At 43.3% G+C, this 13,511-nt stretch overlaps 1 protein-coding gene across 1 annotated transcript in view; it reads right to left on the bottom strand.

The window, feature by feature from the left end:
• Positions 1 to 2,148: 2,148 nt before the first annotated feature.
• Cdk6 (cyclin dependent kinase 6) overlaps positions 2,149 to 13,511 on the bottom strand; it is a 199,244-nt gene continuing 187,881 nt past the window's right edge. Inside the window, exon 8 of the mRNA XM_027389836.2 lies at positions 2,149 to 12,369. Coding sequence (XP_027245637.1) covers positions 12,223 to 12,369 — 147 coding nt within the window. The 3' untranslated portion in view covers positions 2,149 to 12,222. The remainder of the gene's footprint in view (positions 12,370 to 13,511) is intronic.

Raw genomic sequence — 13,511 nt, 5'->3', positions numbered from 1 at the left:
GCCAGACTGACCTTGAACTCAGACGTCTGCTTGCTTCTGCCTCCCCAGAGCTGCAATTGAATATGTCCACCACCATGCCCGGCAGGGGCAACTTCTTAATGGCATTAAGTCCTAGAAGCATACAGCAGTGACAATAAAATCTATTTGCACACAGCTTTGAAGACAATGGTTCAGTTCCATCAGACCTCCTTGTAAATCATTTGTGGAAACATGAGCCATGACCAGCTTCCTAAGAAGTCACAAAATTTCAATATCTCAGCGAAGATTAACTGTCAGCTTTATAGTATCCATCAGGAATACTTCCTCCTGAGTTTAAAATCTGAGTGCAATTTAGGGTCTAAAAATAGTAAAGGCAAGTCATACGGGAGCCTCCAGGTGATTCTTGAGGTCTAATTTAAACATACCCATTGTTACAATGAAGGGACTATGTAGAAGCAACTGCAGTCCAGTTTTGCCTTGTGTAGTATCTCATCTATGTCCATTAATTTGCTTCTAAGAAATACACCGTCAAGCAAAACTAAGCAAATTCCTTTGTAATGACGATGACTTCACCTCCTGACTTGGTTTTACATACTCACCTTCCTGACCAATTCATGTCCAACTATGGGGTTGTGCAATCAATTCTAACCTTACAGACTTAACAAATAGAAAAGAGAATGCATGTCAAATGCATAGCAATATTTGTGAATTCGAAGTTTGCAGACTTAAAGAATTCCCATTAGGATTTGCCTTTATTTTTGTGGAGGCCTATAAGTTGCATTTAACTTTAAAATTCTGAAAAAAATATTCATGACGAGCAAATCAAAGCTGAGGATAATAATAAATAATAAACATGACCCCCTGGGACCTACCTCATCTATTGGTCTTCCCTCGGAAAATAAAGAACTAGGAATTGGGCTGAACTCACTGGGTAAAAATCTGCAACAAGTTACAAGGTGGACTTTGAGTGTGGCAGAGATCAGGAAAGGACATCTGTTTGGGCACAGCTTGGGGGAGAGGGAAGGATCCAGAACAGCTGCATATGTGGCATGCGTGTCCCAGGTTGTGCTTTTCCATAGGAAATACCTATAGATAACCCCGGGCTGTGCACATCACAGGGCTTCCTGTCCTTTCCTGCCGTCTCCTTCATTGTGGGCCTGTCCACATTCAGAGTACATCTCTCCCGTGACCAGCAACTCTTGCTCTTTGAGTGTTCGAAAGCCTTATTTCAGCAACAACTCTCTTTGTTCGACTGCAAGTGCATATGGAAGCCGGAAGTCCTCATCCATATCTATTGCTCCCCACTGATCTTTCGGAGAGTGTCTCACTGAACCTGGCTCCCGGCTGGCCAGGTGGGCTAGCCTTTCAGACCCAGGGCAGAGTCTGTCTCTGCCTTCTCATCAGTAGAATTAGATGCAGGTGACATCACCTGGATTTTATATGGGTCTGGAGAGCCAAACTCAGTCCTCATACTTTCATTCCAGGCTCTTTACTGACCGAACCATTACTCCAGCCCTCAGAGAACCTTACTTCTTCAAACTGTTTTATTCGTGTGTGGCTCATGCACCTGGGTGTGCAGGTATGGGTCCGTGTGTGCATGTGGAAGCCAGAGGGCACTGGCCCACCTCTTACATTTAGGTGGGGGCCCAACAAATTTCCAGAATCTACCCATCTCTGCCATCCAATGCCGGGGTCAGAGGCACAAGTAGCCGCACTCGGCTTTTCTATATGGTGGTTGGAAGCTTGAATCTGGTGCCTCATGCTTGCACAGCAAGTGCTCAGGTCCACCGAGTCATCCCCTCAGCTTACCAAGCCTTATTTCTATGAAACTGCTGCGTATCTCTACTGGACCAGTTTGGTGACACAAACCTTTTTCACAGTGCCTTTTCTCAACTGCAAGCTCTTAAGCAAGCCTTCATTTCCTTTTTCTTCCCCCCCTCTCTCTCATTTAGCGTAGCTACCTACCCAGTATTTGTTGAGTGAGTTGTAAGCTCGGTGAGCTGCTCCTATTTAAAACACATTCTTGATAAGGAATCTCTTTAAAAAGTCTAACACATTGTGCTAACATGTTCTATAATGTAACACGCTGCTGCAATTACATTTATTTAAGTCAAAAGACAAACAGTTGGCAGGGCAACCCATCTCTGAGGAAGGAGTCTGAGATCATTGTTTTTATTTGCTACCAACATTTTTATTGTAAGAAATACAAAAGGTATGACAAATGTACAAACCACTTTTCTGGTTTTGCTTCAACCAATTCAGCTGGTACACAAGTGAATCCAATGGATAGTGACATTTGAACAATGGTTTGGAAAAGCAATGGATTCAATTACCTGACAATAAATACCTAAATTTGCAGTCTAGCACCCAGTAAGAAATCCAGTTTCCAAAGGAGTATTGATCTGTAACCCTCTTGATTTCCTTCCCGTTTCCTCTCCCACTGACACAGAATGAACACTGTAGCCCTCTCTCTCCAGGGAAATCCCAGGTTAAGACTGCTGGAAGCCTGGAGTCCCGCCCCCCCCCCAACTGCTTTTAAACACGGACTCCTAGTGGTGGGAGATTTCATAGGAGTTATGGTCTTTGGATGACACTGACACAACACACACCTCTATTTTTCCATTCTCCTAAGGGAGGGCTTGTATAAACTGACCAGAATTTCCATCCGCCTCAAAGGAAAGTGGCAAAAGCCTTCAGCTCGGGACTGTGAGGGCAACCATCCATATTCTTCTATGCTTTTCCTCAGGAGGGCTTCCTGTGTGGAGGTGTGTGTGTCATTTGAGTGACACAGGTCTACTTGGCCCATCCTTTAGTTTGCTATATATACCCTAGGGTCATTTTTTTCTGAGGGCTAGTAATCTGAATAGGTAGGGCATCCAGAGAGGATGTGCTACGCTCATCTTGAGGATACAACACGGTTCACAGACCTTTCAAAAAAAGATCCCCAAGTGGACCTGGCCGTCTAACCCGGTAACCCCACCTAGAGGGCACAGAGAAGAGCAGAAGCAACATCTACAGCGGGATTCCTGCCCAGTGCGTCCAAGACGGTGGTCTGGGCAGTGATCACCCACACTGCTTCTTTGACCTGCTGAACCCAAAGCACCAAAACAGAGCATTCTGTAGCCGTATGAGCAAACGGAATGAGAGTAATTATGCACCTTGAAGGAATGTGCACCGACGTCTGCACCGTGAAATCAAACTAGCAGAACGAGTTTCAAGTATGAAGAAACACAGTAAAAGCAGAGCCTGAAGATGGACAGCACACAGCAGCCTGGAATGTTTTTCACCTGGGATCCCAGCCAACAACGAACACTCTGCATAATGACTGGGTTTAATGATCAGGATGCACTGGAATATGCTTGGGGCATTTATGACTGACATCATGAATACATTCTGTGCCTGGCATCAGGTATTATCTCTCGATGACTATGGCCAGCCAAAGGCGAAGAGGGGGTGGTGGCCAGGCCTAGGCAAGCATACTTGGTGCCAAAAGTATTTCTCATCACATGATTGATGCCCACAACTCAGCCAAGGAGGTGGAGAGCACCAAAGGGGCAAGCCAGGGTAGTGGCTGGAGCACCTTGGGGAAGGAAGGAAGAGATGCAGGGGTGGGATTACAGTGTGGGGATGCTGGACTTCTGGGGCTGGCTTACACAGCCTAGATTAGCATCTATTATGCACATGACCTCTACAATTCTAGGACCGTGATTTCAGTCCAGAAAGCCATGTCCAAATGAAGCTTTCTTTTTTTACCTTTAAACATTTCTATTCTAAGAATAAGTCAAACAAGCTTACTGTGTATAACAGCTTTGCTAAAGGCTAGAAGCAAGTCCTAACTAGTCTGTATGGGAATACAGACACAAAATACACCTTATACTGAAAACATACCTCTACACATCTAGAAAGGACAACCCTGTAACAATACCTACTGCTAATACACACTCCGGTTTGTGGCACTGCGCCCTGACACACACGCGGCTCTTTTACACCAAACACTTGCCCATTAACCTTCAAGCTCAGACCAGAAACAGCAGAAACACAACAGGCTTTTGCGCTGTTGGGAATTTCTAGTTGTTAAGATCCCAAATAACATGAGATCCGAAGATGGATTGCTTCTGTATTCAGCAAAGTTGCCTGAAATCTGAAAACACGTTCTGGAAGCCTCAAGGCAAATAAGCTGGTAGTTCTGTTTCTAGAGTCCCCTCCTCCCCCCACCACACACACACACACACCACACACACTCTGCTCCTTTCTCCACAGTCCCACCTGTTCCCACAGTGCATGGGACACCTGCGAGGGCACCAGATTGCTCCGAGAAGCTTTTTTCACAGAACCAGTCAGAAGGCAGAACCCAGATGCTTGCTCTGCGTGGCATCCAGTTTGCTGGCCACCTGGCACAGTCCCTAAATTAAGGCCATCTCTACATGCTTCTCTACCTTGGTATTTGCTATAATTACTCTTACACTACACTACACACACATCTGCCAGAAGCAACAGCTCCAAGGCTGTGGCTTTGCCTCTTTTAACACAAGATGCTTAGACACCAAAAGTACTCCACCTAACCAACTGAAGTATTAATCATGTTAAACTCATGCAGCTTATTTGGGGTATCACTGTAATTTTGTCTCCTTAACTCCATCAAGACCATGATAATGAACATTAAAACCAAGTCCTGATATATGCCTTTAGTTGCACGTGATTTCATAGGACTGGTATGGTTATCAATAAATAATAGATATGAATAATAGAAATAATTTATGTAAATGTGGAACTTGATAAAAAATTCCCCATCTGCTAAGTGCTATTCCTAGTACACTATTAATTCCATGTACTAATATAACTATTACTATTAATAGGAAAATAATGAATACAAGTAAGAACTGAAGTATACATGAATATATGTTACAAATAGTGAAAAGATACATGATTGGGGGGTAATGTCAAGAAATTAGGATCTGTTTTAATCACTCAGAGACTTAAGATCAAACCCAAGAGATGCTGGTGAACACAGAAATATTGCTGGCTACTACATATTGCATTTTATAGAACTGAAGATTAGAAAATGTCAAGTTAGGGGTAGGGGGCCTCTTAGCCTTAGCTCATCAGCAGAATGTGGCTAGAACCCTGCCTGAGATAGGGATTACACAGAACTCTGTGGCTCTGTGCTTGATCAGGGCTAGACATAAGTCTGCCAGTCAATGTGCGGCTATGTGTCTCCTGAAACAAAACAAAACACGCCCCCTACACTTGACAGCCTAAAAGTGTTGATTATTTGTGTTACCCAACAATTCACACAAAGCTTCCTCTAAATAGGAAAACCCTTCTTCTGTTCAAGGGATAATTACCTCACTAGAGAAGAACAGAGAAGAAACTGAAACTAAAGAATTACATACTTTTGCCAAATGAAGCAGAAAACAGTTTTTCAAAATGAAACATTTCCAGGAATAACTTTTTGCCACCATGTATGTAGGAGGATAGAAAACAGAAAAAAAAAATTCCGTTGCAATTATACATTGAAGACAAAGAAATAAAAACAAGCACACAACCAAACTTTGAGTGTGAGACATTTGGCATAGGGCTTGCAGAGCAGCGTCTAGCTACCTGAGCTAGCAAGTAAACTGTGCTGTGATTACTGACACTCAGGGGCCAGCCATGTGCTTCTAGGATTTCCGGCTTCCCAAGACGGCACAACATAAGGCTCTGAGACGCCAGCAGGGCCTGGGCCCTGTCATTCTGCCTGGTGGGCCTCAGCTTCAGGAACGTCAGAATGATCACAGAGAGTAGACCCAGGGGAAACTTGGTCTTTCACTAGGGGCTTTGCCTGGAATCTGCCTCAGTGAGAGCAGAGGGGTGAAGAGTTCTGGTACTCAGGGCCTCGGCAGTGACTGGTCTGCGTAGCATTTTGATTCAGTGTAATTAACTGAGGCTTGCCTGCCTGCCACTGTGAAGTCAGGCAGATGGTGTGTGTGTCTCAGAAGGATTCTGCCGTGGTGTGCCACAGAAACTAAAATATTGTCTGCTTATCCCCTCTGCACTATGTCGTCATCACTGGCTCAGTGGGGTGGCTCTCTGAGCAGAAATTCGAATTCAAAATGTAGCATAAAACTGTCTTTGACAGTGGGAAACCAAAGCCTCATGTAGATTCCTTTCTGAGTTGTTCTGTTCATATATTTAAACCCAAAATTTAAGAATTAGAGTTCAAGGACTTTACACTTGTGGTTTATACGAGTGTAAAAATACCAGTTCTTTCGGCATTTGTGGAGCCCCCTTGAGCACTGCAATGCAGTTCTTTAGAGAAGGTTTTGTGTACTCAATTACTGACTCACTTCTTATTTTGCTCACTTGAAGTCAGAAATGAATCATTGTCAAAGGGTTATGGAGGGTTGAGGGGTGAAAGCAGCGGACAGGAAATGGGAGTCCTGACTGGGGCCCCTAAAAGAGCCTTGTATTTCCAACAAAGCTATCCTTTTCACAGATGACGGTTGACTTCAAGGAAGTAGTTGGATATCCAGAACTGCAGGTAATTTGGATGCCTCAAAAATGTCCCCGAAGTAACTGTGAAGGCGTTCCTTCATCTCTTAAATGTCCTTCTCAAGCATAATTTAGTCACTCAGAACTGAGCTAAAAAGCAAAATGCATAAGCTGCAGAACATTATGAAGACTGTTAATTACATGAAGAAACATGCTAGACGACAGTTGAAGATGTGGGAAAAACAGATGGAGGAATATCTTTAGAGTACCTCTTTAGCTCAGATTTGGTCAGATTGTTCTCCGAGAGCGCCACCTTGTGGAACATACCAGAATACAGCAACAAGAAAACCCTACACAAATCTTAGGGCGCTGTGCATTTTAATAGACTTCTGCCCCAACCAAACCAAACCAACTCCAAAATTAACTTCCATTCTCACCATTTTAATTTGGAATTGTTGTGATAGTATTTCTGCAAGCTCTTGAGAATAAGGAACCTTATTCTTAGGTGGCTATTTTCTTGGGGGCCAGAGAACCAGATGACAGAGATGTGGATATAACTTGCTGAAAACCCTAGCAGAAACATCTGGAAAAGGCAATTTGGTATTTCATTGGAAAAATTCAAAAAAGCAAACTGAGGAAAACAGTTAAAAATTGAACTTGGGTGGTGGTGGTACACAGAGGCAGGTGGATCTCTGTGATTTCAAGGCCATCCTGGTCTACAGAGCTAGTTCCAGGACAGCCAGGGCTACACAAAGAAATGCTGTTTTGAAAAACAAATGAACAAAAGAACAACAACAACTAAATTAAACCCCTCTCTTTTAGAAGACAGTAGGGCGAAACAATAATTTTGGCTTATTTCCTTAAACACACACACACACACACACACACACCAAAACCAAAAGTCAAACCAAATTATATATGCTTGAGGTGTGCAAACCAGCACTTGGAAGAGACAGGAGGCTGTAGGCAGCAGGCCCGCCTGGCTTGCATAAGCCCCTCCACATAAAGAGAGCTGGTAGAAGATGAAGCACTGTGTTCTCATGCATTTGAGGAACCACAACTACTAATCATTCCAGGACTTACACCTTGCACCAGGTTTTGGTAGCATAAGGCTCTTCCATTGTGGAGAATGAACACAGAACACCTCCCTAACTATATAGTCAGATGCAAGGATGCACATGATAAAGGATTTTTGGATGAGGCTTGTAAGTTGTCTATTCTCGCCGGCAAAGGAGGTAAATGCCACTCAAACTCTCATTTTTATAGTGAATACTCCTAGGCATGTATATACAGTAAGTACAGCTTCAGATGGCAGTGATACCAGTGATTCTGTGGATCTCCACGAAATTTGTGGTTTTCTGACAAGTCTGTCAGTGTTAGATGACGTCAAAATTTTTCCTTAGAATATACTTAAAGGCAAATGTGTCTCATCCAAAAAATGTATGTAAGTTTGAAAACACATTTTGAATATCCTGTGCTTGTTCCCACTATTTGGTAATTTTTAAAGGTATTAAAAAGCATACGATATCTTTATTTTCATGTTACAACGTAAAGCATACATTCTTCGGCAGGCTATCAATATGTGTTCACACAGGTAGCCACAGTGGTATGGAGACTTAATGCTATTCTTACTGGACCCAGTTGTGCAAGAAAAGTGTGCTTTCCAAAAATAGGAGTCACCTGGCACTTACCAAAAATAGTCAGTTGGGTGTGGTGGCACACGCCTTTAGTTCCCGGAAATCAGGAGGCAGAGGCAAGCGGAGCTACTTGAGTTCGAGGCCAGCCTGGTCTATAAAGTGAATTCTAGGACAGCTATGGCTACATAGAGAAACCCTGCCAGGGCACAGGGCAGATGCCAAGTTCTCTCCAGAAGATCAGTTCTTTGGACAGAAGACTTAGTACAACTATGATGTTAGAAAGTTTACATGATTTAACTCCCACAAGGAGAATGGCTGTAACTGACTTTAGTAGGCACAGCTTTTAAGAGAAGTGGCTATGGTTACTTAAAAAAACAATTTCAAGACATCCTTTAAAGTTCAAACTGTTTGGTACTATTGACTTTCTCAAACAAGCTGGCTAACATTGAACCCCAGAGCCAACTGCACACCTTCCGGTTTAAAGGTAAGTACTGTGTTTGAGAGAGCAACACCCAGAGTGTAACCCAGAATTTTCATTTTCACTAAAAATGACCAAGTGGAGACTCAATTTTTAAGTGAGGACTTCTGAGCTGTTTTTAGTAGATCACCTGGGGCTAAATTCAAACCTGTTATTCCTTGAGTGGGTCCTGAGAGGAAATCGTGAGAAGCTGGGGGCAGAAACGGTCCCAAGCTAATTAAACAGTTTCTCTGCTGCTTGAGCGCCCATCTTCTTCAAAGAGGGGCAAAGTGGGAGGCTGCAGCCCACTGGGTGCTCACAGACTGTGTTTCTAAGGGTGGGTGTGGCAGTTAGGCCACAAGATAGCTTGTGAGCCTATGGGGACTACTTGGAAAATTGCCCTTTTTGCTTCTGAAGAGGATGTTACAACTCCATCAGTCCCACAATGCTAGGACCCTTGGAACCAAACCCTGTAGAGAAGCGAATAGGCACACTCTCGCACTATTCCTACTGTAAATTCAAACCTGTTTTGCCTAACTAAAATTTGTTTCAGCAGAATCCTGGGGCAGTAGGATCTTCCCAGTGACAAAGGTGTGTGAAGCCATCGGCCACAGACGGAGAGCCCTACTGTTTTTTTTTTTTTTTTTTTTTTTTTTTGGTTTTTCGAGACAGGGTTTCTCTGTGGTTTTGGAGGCTGTCCTGGAGCTAGCTCTTGTAGACCAGGCTGGTCTCAAACTCACAGAGATCCACCTGCCTCTGCCTCCTGAGTCCTGGGATTAAAGGCATGCTCCACCAACGCCCGGCTGAGCCCTACTCTTTATGCTTCCATGTGCTGCCAAGGGCCTGAACGCCACGGCTCCTTGGATGGAAACTGGGTTTCAGAAGTGGGAGCCCGATGGAGAGACATACATCCAGAGAACAACTGTATGAACTAAGAGCCAGGACAGTGATACGAAGTCCAGAGAGGCTGGATGCCCTTTCTGCACCGCCCAGGCACAATATACCAAGTTTCTAATACCAAAATGCTTGTGATTTAAAAATACTACTTAAAGCAGGATGGTGGTGGTGCAAGCCTTTAGTCCCAGCACTCAGGAGGCAGAAGCACAAAGAGCTCTAAGAATTCGAGGACAGCCTGGTCTACATAATGAGTTCCAGGACAGCCAGAGCTACAGAGAGAAACCCTGTCTCAAAACTCTCAAAAAATCCCCCTCAAAAGAAAAATAAACAGCAAAAAACAGCCAAAATAACAAAAATAAAACAAAGACCCCCCAAAAGACCTACTTAGAAAAAAGCCCAAAACAGATGACAATAATGAAATTGAACTTCATTATTCTGAAGAATATCAAAAGATTCCAGTTTAAGACAGATGTATTTTCCTTGAACCAAGTTATGGGGGAGGAAGGAACACCTTTTTCTTTTTCAAAAGCAAAGCCCTCAAAACTGTTTTTCATTTTATCACATGGATGCTAATCCAAAATGGAGTAGGCTAGGCCATGATGAAGTGAGTTTTATGTCCGATTTCTAAGCGCTAGCAAAAGCCTGAATTTTGAACCTTATTGAAAGGCAAGGCAGAACTCACTGTCCTGGTGAGACCTATGGGAGACTTTGTCTGCTGCTCTGAGCCTTACTGCCACCTTTGACAGCGCTGACAACATGGCCAGTGCTGTAATGATGGAAGTGAACAACAGAACATTCTCATGGCCTAGCTTTCTTTTTAAATCTTGCTTTTGAAAAAAAAAATCCTGTTTCTCAAGATACTGAATCAGAAGACTGTAAAAAATGTATTTAAAACAAACAAACAAACAAACAAACAAACAAAAGAATGACTCCCAACCCCCAAAGCTCTGGGAAGGGCATCTTCCTCTCCTCTATTCAAGATAATCACATGTATTATTCAGCTGCAAAGACTTCAGTAAAGCTTCAGAATACATAAACACTATCTGAAACCTGTCTTACTGTGTGAAGCATCATCCATTCTTTTCAAGTTCTACACTGAAACATGATCTAGCTTCTACTTACATGCGCTCCAAACAAACACGGTTCAAAACACAGCTAACCTTCCCCGAGGCTGCTTTCTAAGCCTTCTAATTGCTACTGCACTAAACCCAAGGATAGGGCAAAAGTGGCATGGACTATAAAGGACTGATAGAGGACGCAAGGTACAGTTGTTTATAATGCCCGAGCCAGGCTGGCTCTGCAGAAAGCGGGCACTAGAAAAAGAACACCCTGGGGATGGAGAGCACAATCCCTTTAGAGGGCATTTATCTCTAAAAAGGAGGAAAAGACATTCACCCCCCCCCCACACACATTAACAATATACTCTATAAAAATGTAAAACACTAAGTGATAGCTGACAGCAATCTATATGCTGGTGACACACAGAACCAGTATTCTACACTGCCTATGTGACCTCAGTGATGTCAGGCAGGAAGACCATACTAAGAAAGTGTAGGGGACCCTGTTAGGATTGCAGAATTGGAGCCATAAGCCGTAAACAAGGCCATCTGCAAAGCATTCAGTGAGAGACAGAGTCAGCAGGCAGGCAGGTGTGGTATGTGGGGCAGGTAGGAAACCTGCCATTCGTTAGGCAATGGGAGGAATATGCATTAGAGGTGCTGGCAATGGAGAAGGCGGGCACCCTAAAAACAAAGCAGAACATGGCAAATGCACGGAGGAAAGTACGGGGTAGTAGGTGGAGAGAACTAAATGGAATTCCTGTCTCTAGTCAGAACCATCTCCAAATCAGAGCAGGAAGCAAACCCCTAAAACAAAGAACAAAATAACAAGAAACACAAAGGAAATAGTAACATTTCAAACCAGAAAATCTAGGCTTTCTCTATCTTCAAAACCTATTTGAGGTACACTCCCTAAATCTATGACAAGTACTAAAATGCTAATAGGGCCTTTCCCAACAAACAATTAAGTATTGTACTATATATATATATAGGACTCAGAAGAAGTAAATTCAGCTTTCCAAAGAGCAAACAGAAGAATGCATGCTTACAGAAGTTCTCTTAAAAGATACTAGGGCGTTTCCTCCCCTTTTCTTTCTTATTTTTTTTTATTATTATTTTTTTTTGTGTGGTGTCTAAACTGTATCGTTTACTGCTAGCAAATGCTTTTGGAAGAAAGGAAATGCTAAGAACATAGGCTCACCTTTCTAACTGGAGCAGACTACACTGGTGAATCACCTTCACTGAACAAGCCCTTGTTCCTTAGTCTTTACAATTCAGTTATTCCTGTTGTCTACAAAAAGTAACACTTCACGAGATCAGGGATCTCTCTCACACACTCACAAGTACCCAAGCAGGCCCAGCAGCTGCAGAGATTACATCCTAACCCGACTGGGCCTGGATGACCATCCAACATTGGCAGCATTCAAGGTTAGAAAAGGAAATGGCAGCACAATCGGTCAGCAGCTTCTCTTCTTCTGGAAGTTTTCCAGGTTCTTGAAACACACAGACAGACAAACAAGTAAACGAACATAAAGCTGCAATCACTCTTGCATTGATTTCTCAACAGTAAACTAGGTGGTTTCCTTGGTGAAGCAGAGCGCATCTGGAAGCCAGCAGCTGGAAAGCCCACAGCCAGCAATCTTCAACTGCTCTGCAAGGCTCTCGTAGGGGTCTTGTCAGCCACCATGTTTAGATGACCAGCTCATGGCATCCCTGGGGAACCTCAGGCTGTGTTCAGCTCTGAGGTGCTCTGGCTGGATGACAGGTGGGAGTGCAGGCTGTCTTTGTACCTCTCCAGGTCCTGAAAGTATGGGTGACTCAGGGCGCCATAGGCAGATATTCTTTTAGCTGGATTAAACGTCAAGCATTTCTGCAATAAAGAAAACATTTCATCGGAAACATATCAAGGTAAATAATGGGCTTGTATATCGGACCATGGGGGGAGTCTTGGAAAAGGTGACCTCTAAATTTTCTGCTCTCCTTTAGGAACAAAGTCACCAGCATGAGAATGAACTAAAACACTGTGAACAATAAATGCTGCTTCTGTTAAGAAGATTTAATTTGACTGCCAAATGACTGACTTAAAAATTACCTTGTAGAATCACAACTTTTCCGAGGGTTGAATACTTTGGTGGCCTGGGAGAAACATCCTTATCATTATTCAAGATGAGCTTGGCCATTAGCTGACCTAGGCCTTCAGGGATGTCAGTGTTTCTTCTGGGTGCAACTATCTGCTTCCATGAGAAAACCATGGCAGGAACCTGCTGCCTCTTTGGCTTGGGTGGCAGAATGAGATAGATACATAGAAAAGAGCAGGTAACAAGGACTCTTAACTCAGGAAGTTAAGAAAAGACTTCTTACTGACAGGCTGTGACCACAAAAAGGCGGGCCTTCTGTGTTTCCCAAGGGCAGAACAGTATACACAACATCAATAATTAAGAGTTTGAGAGTACAAAAGGGCTTATTTTATTCTTTTTTAAAAAACCTTCATTTTAAGCATGTGTGTGTGTGTGTGTCTGTGTGTGAGAATGTGCACAGAGTGGAGGCCAAAAGAGAGCTTCACTAGAGTTGGAGTTATAAAAGCTGTCTGATATGGGTGCTGGGAACTGGACCTGGGTCCTCTGGAAAAGCTGTGCATATTCTTAAGAACTGAGACATCTCTCCAGCACCAGAATCTCATTTTTCCGTGGGCTATTTTATATGGGCATGGCACACTAAATGCTTATTAAATAAACCAGTAACTAGAAGTATTGTCGCTTTGGGGAAAACATTCGCATAGATGTGACTCTCAAGTTGCTTCATGTAGCGTGGGACTTTAAACAAGGGCACATATTTGCTTGTCAAGAAGCCTATGCCCAAGGAATCCAGAGCCTTATAATGCTGCATCCATATACACATTCAAAACATGGTGTTAAGAGATGGAGTAGAAAAGACATTCCAGAATCAAAAACCCCCTGCTGGAAAACAAAATCCACAGGAAGACTACAGCCTCCATACCAGGTGCTTGTGGTG

The sequence above is a fragment of the Cricetulus griseus genome (assembly GCF_003668045.3).
Source record: "Cricetulus griseus strain 17A/GY chromosome 1 unlocalized genomic scaffold, alternate assembly CriGri-PICRH-1.0 chr1_0, whole genome shotgun sequence".
Taxonomy (NCBI): domain Eukaryota; kingdom Metazoa; phylum Chordata; class Mammalia; order Rodentia; family Cricetidae; genus Cricetulus; species Cricetulus griseus.
The sequence above is the reverse complement of the archived record's forward strand: the minus strand, read 5'-3'. Positions and strand labels throughout refer to the sequence as shown.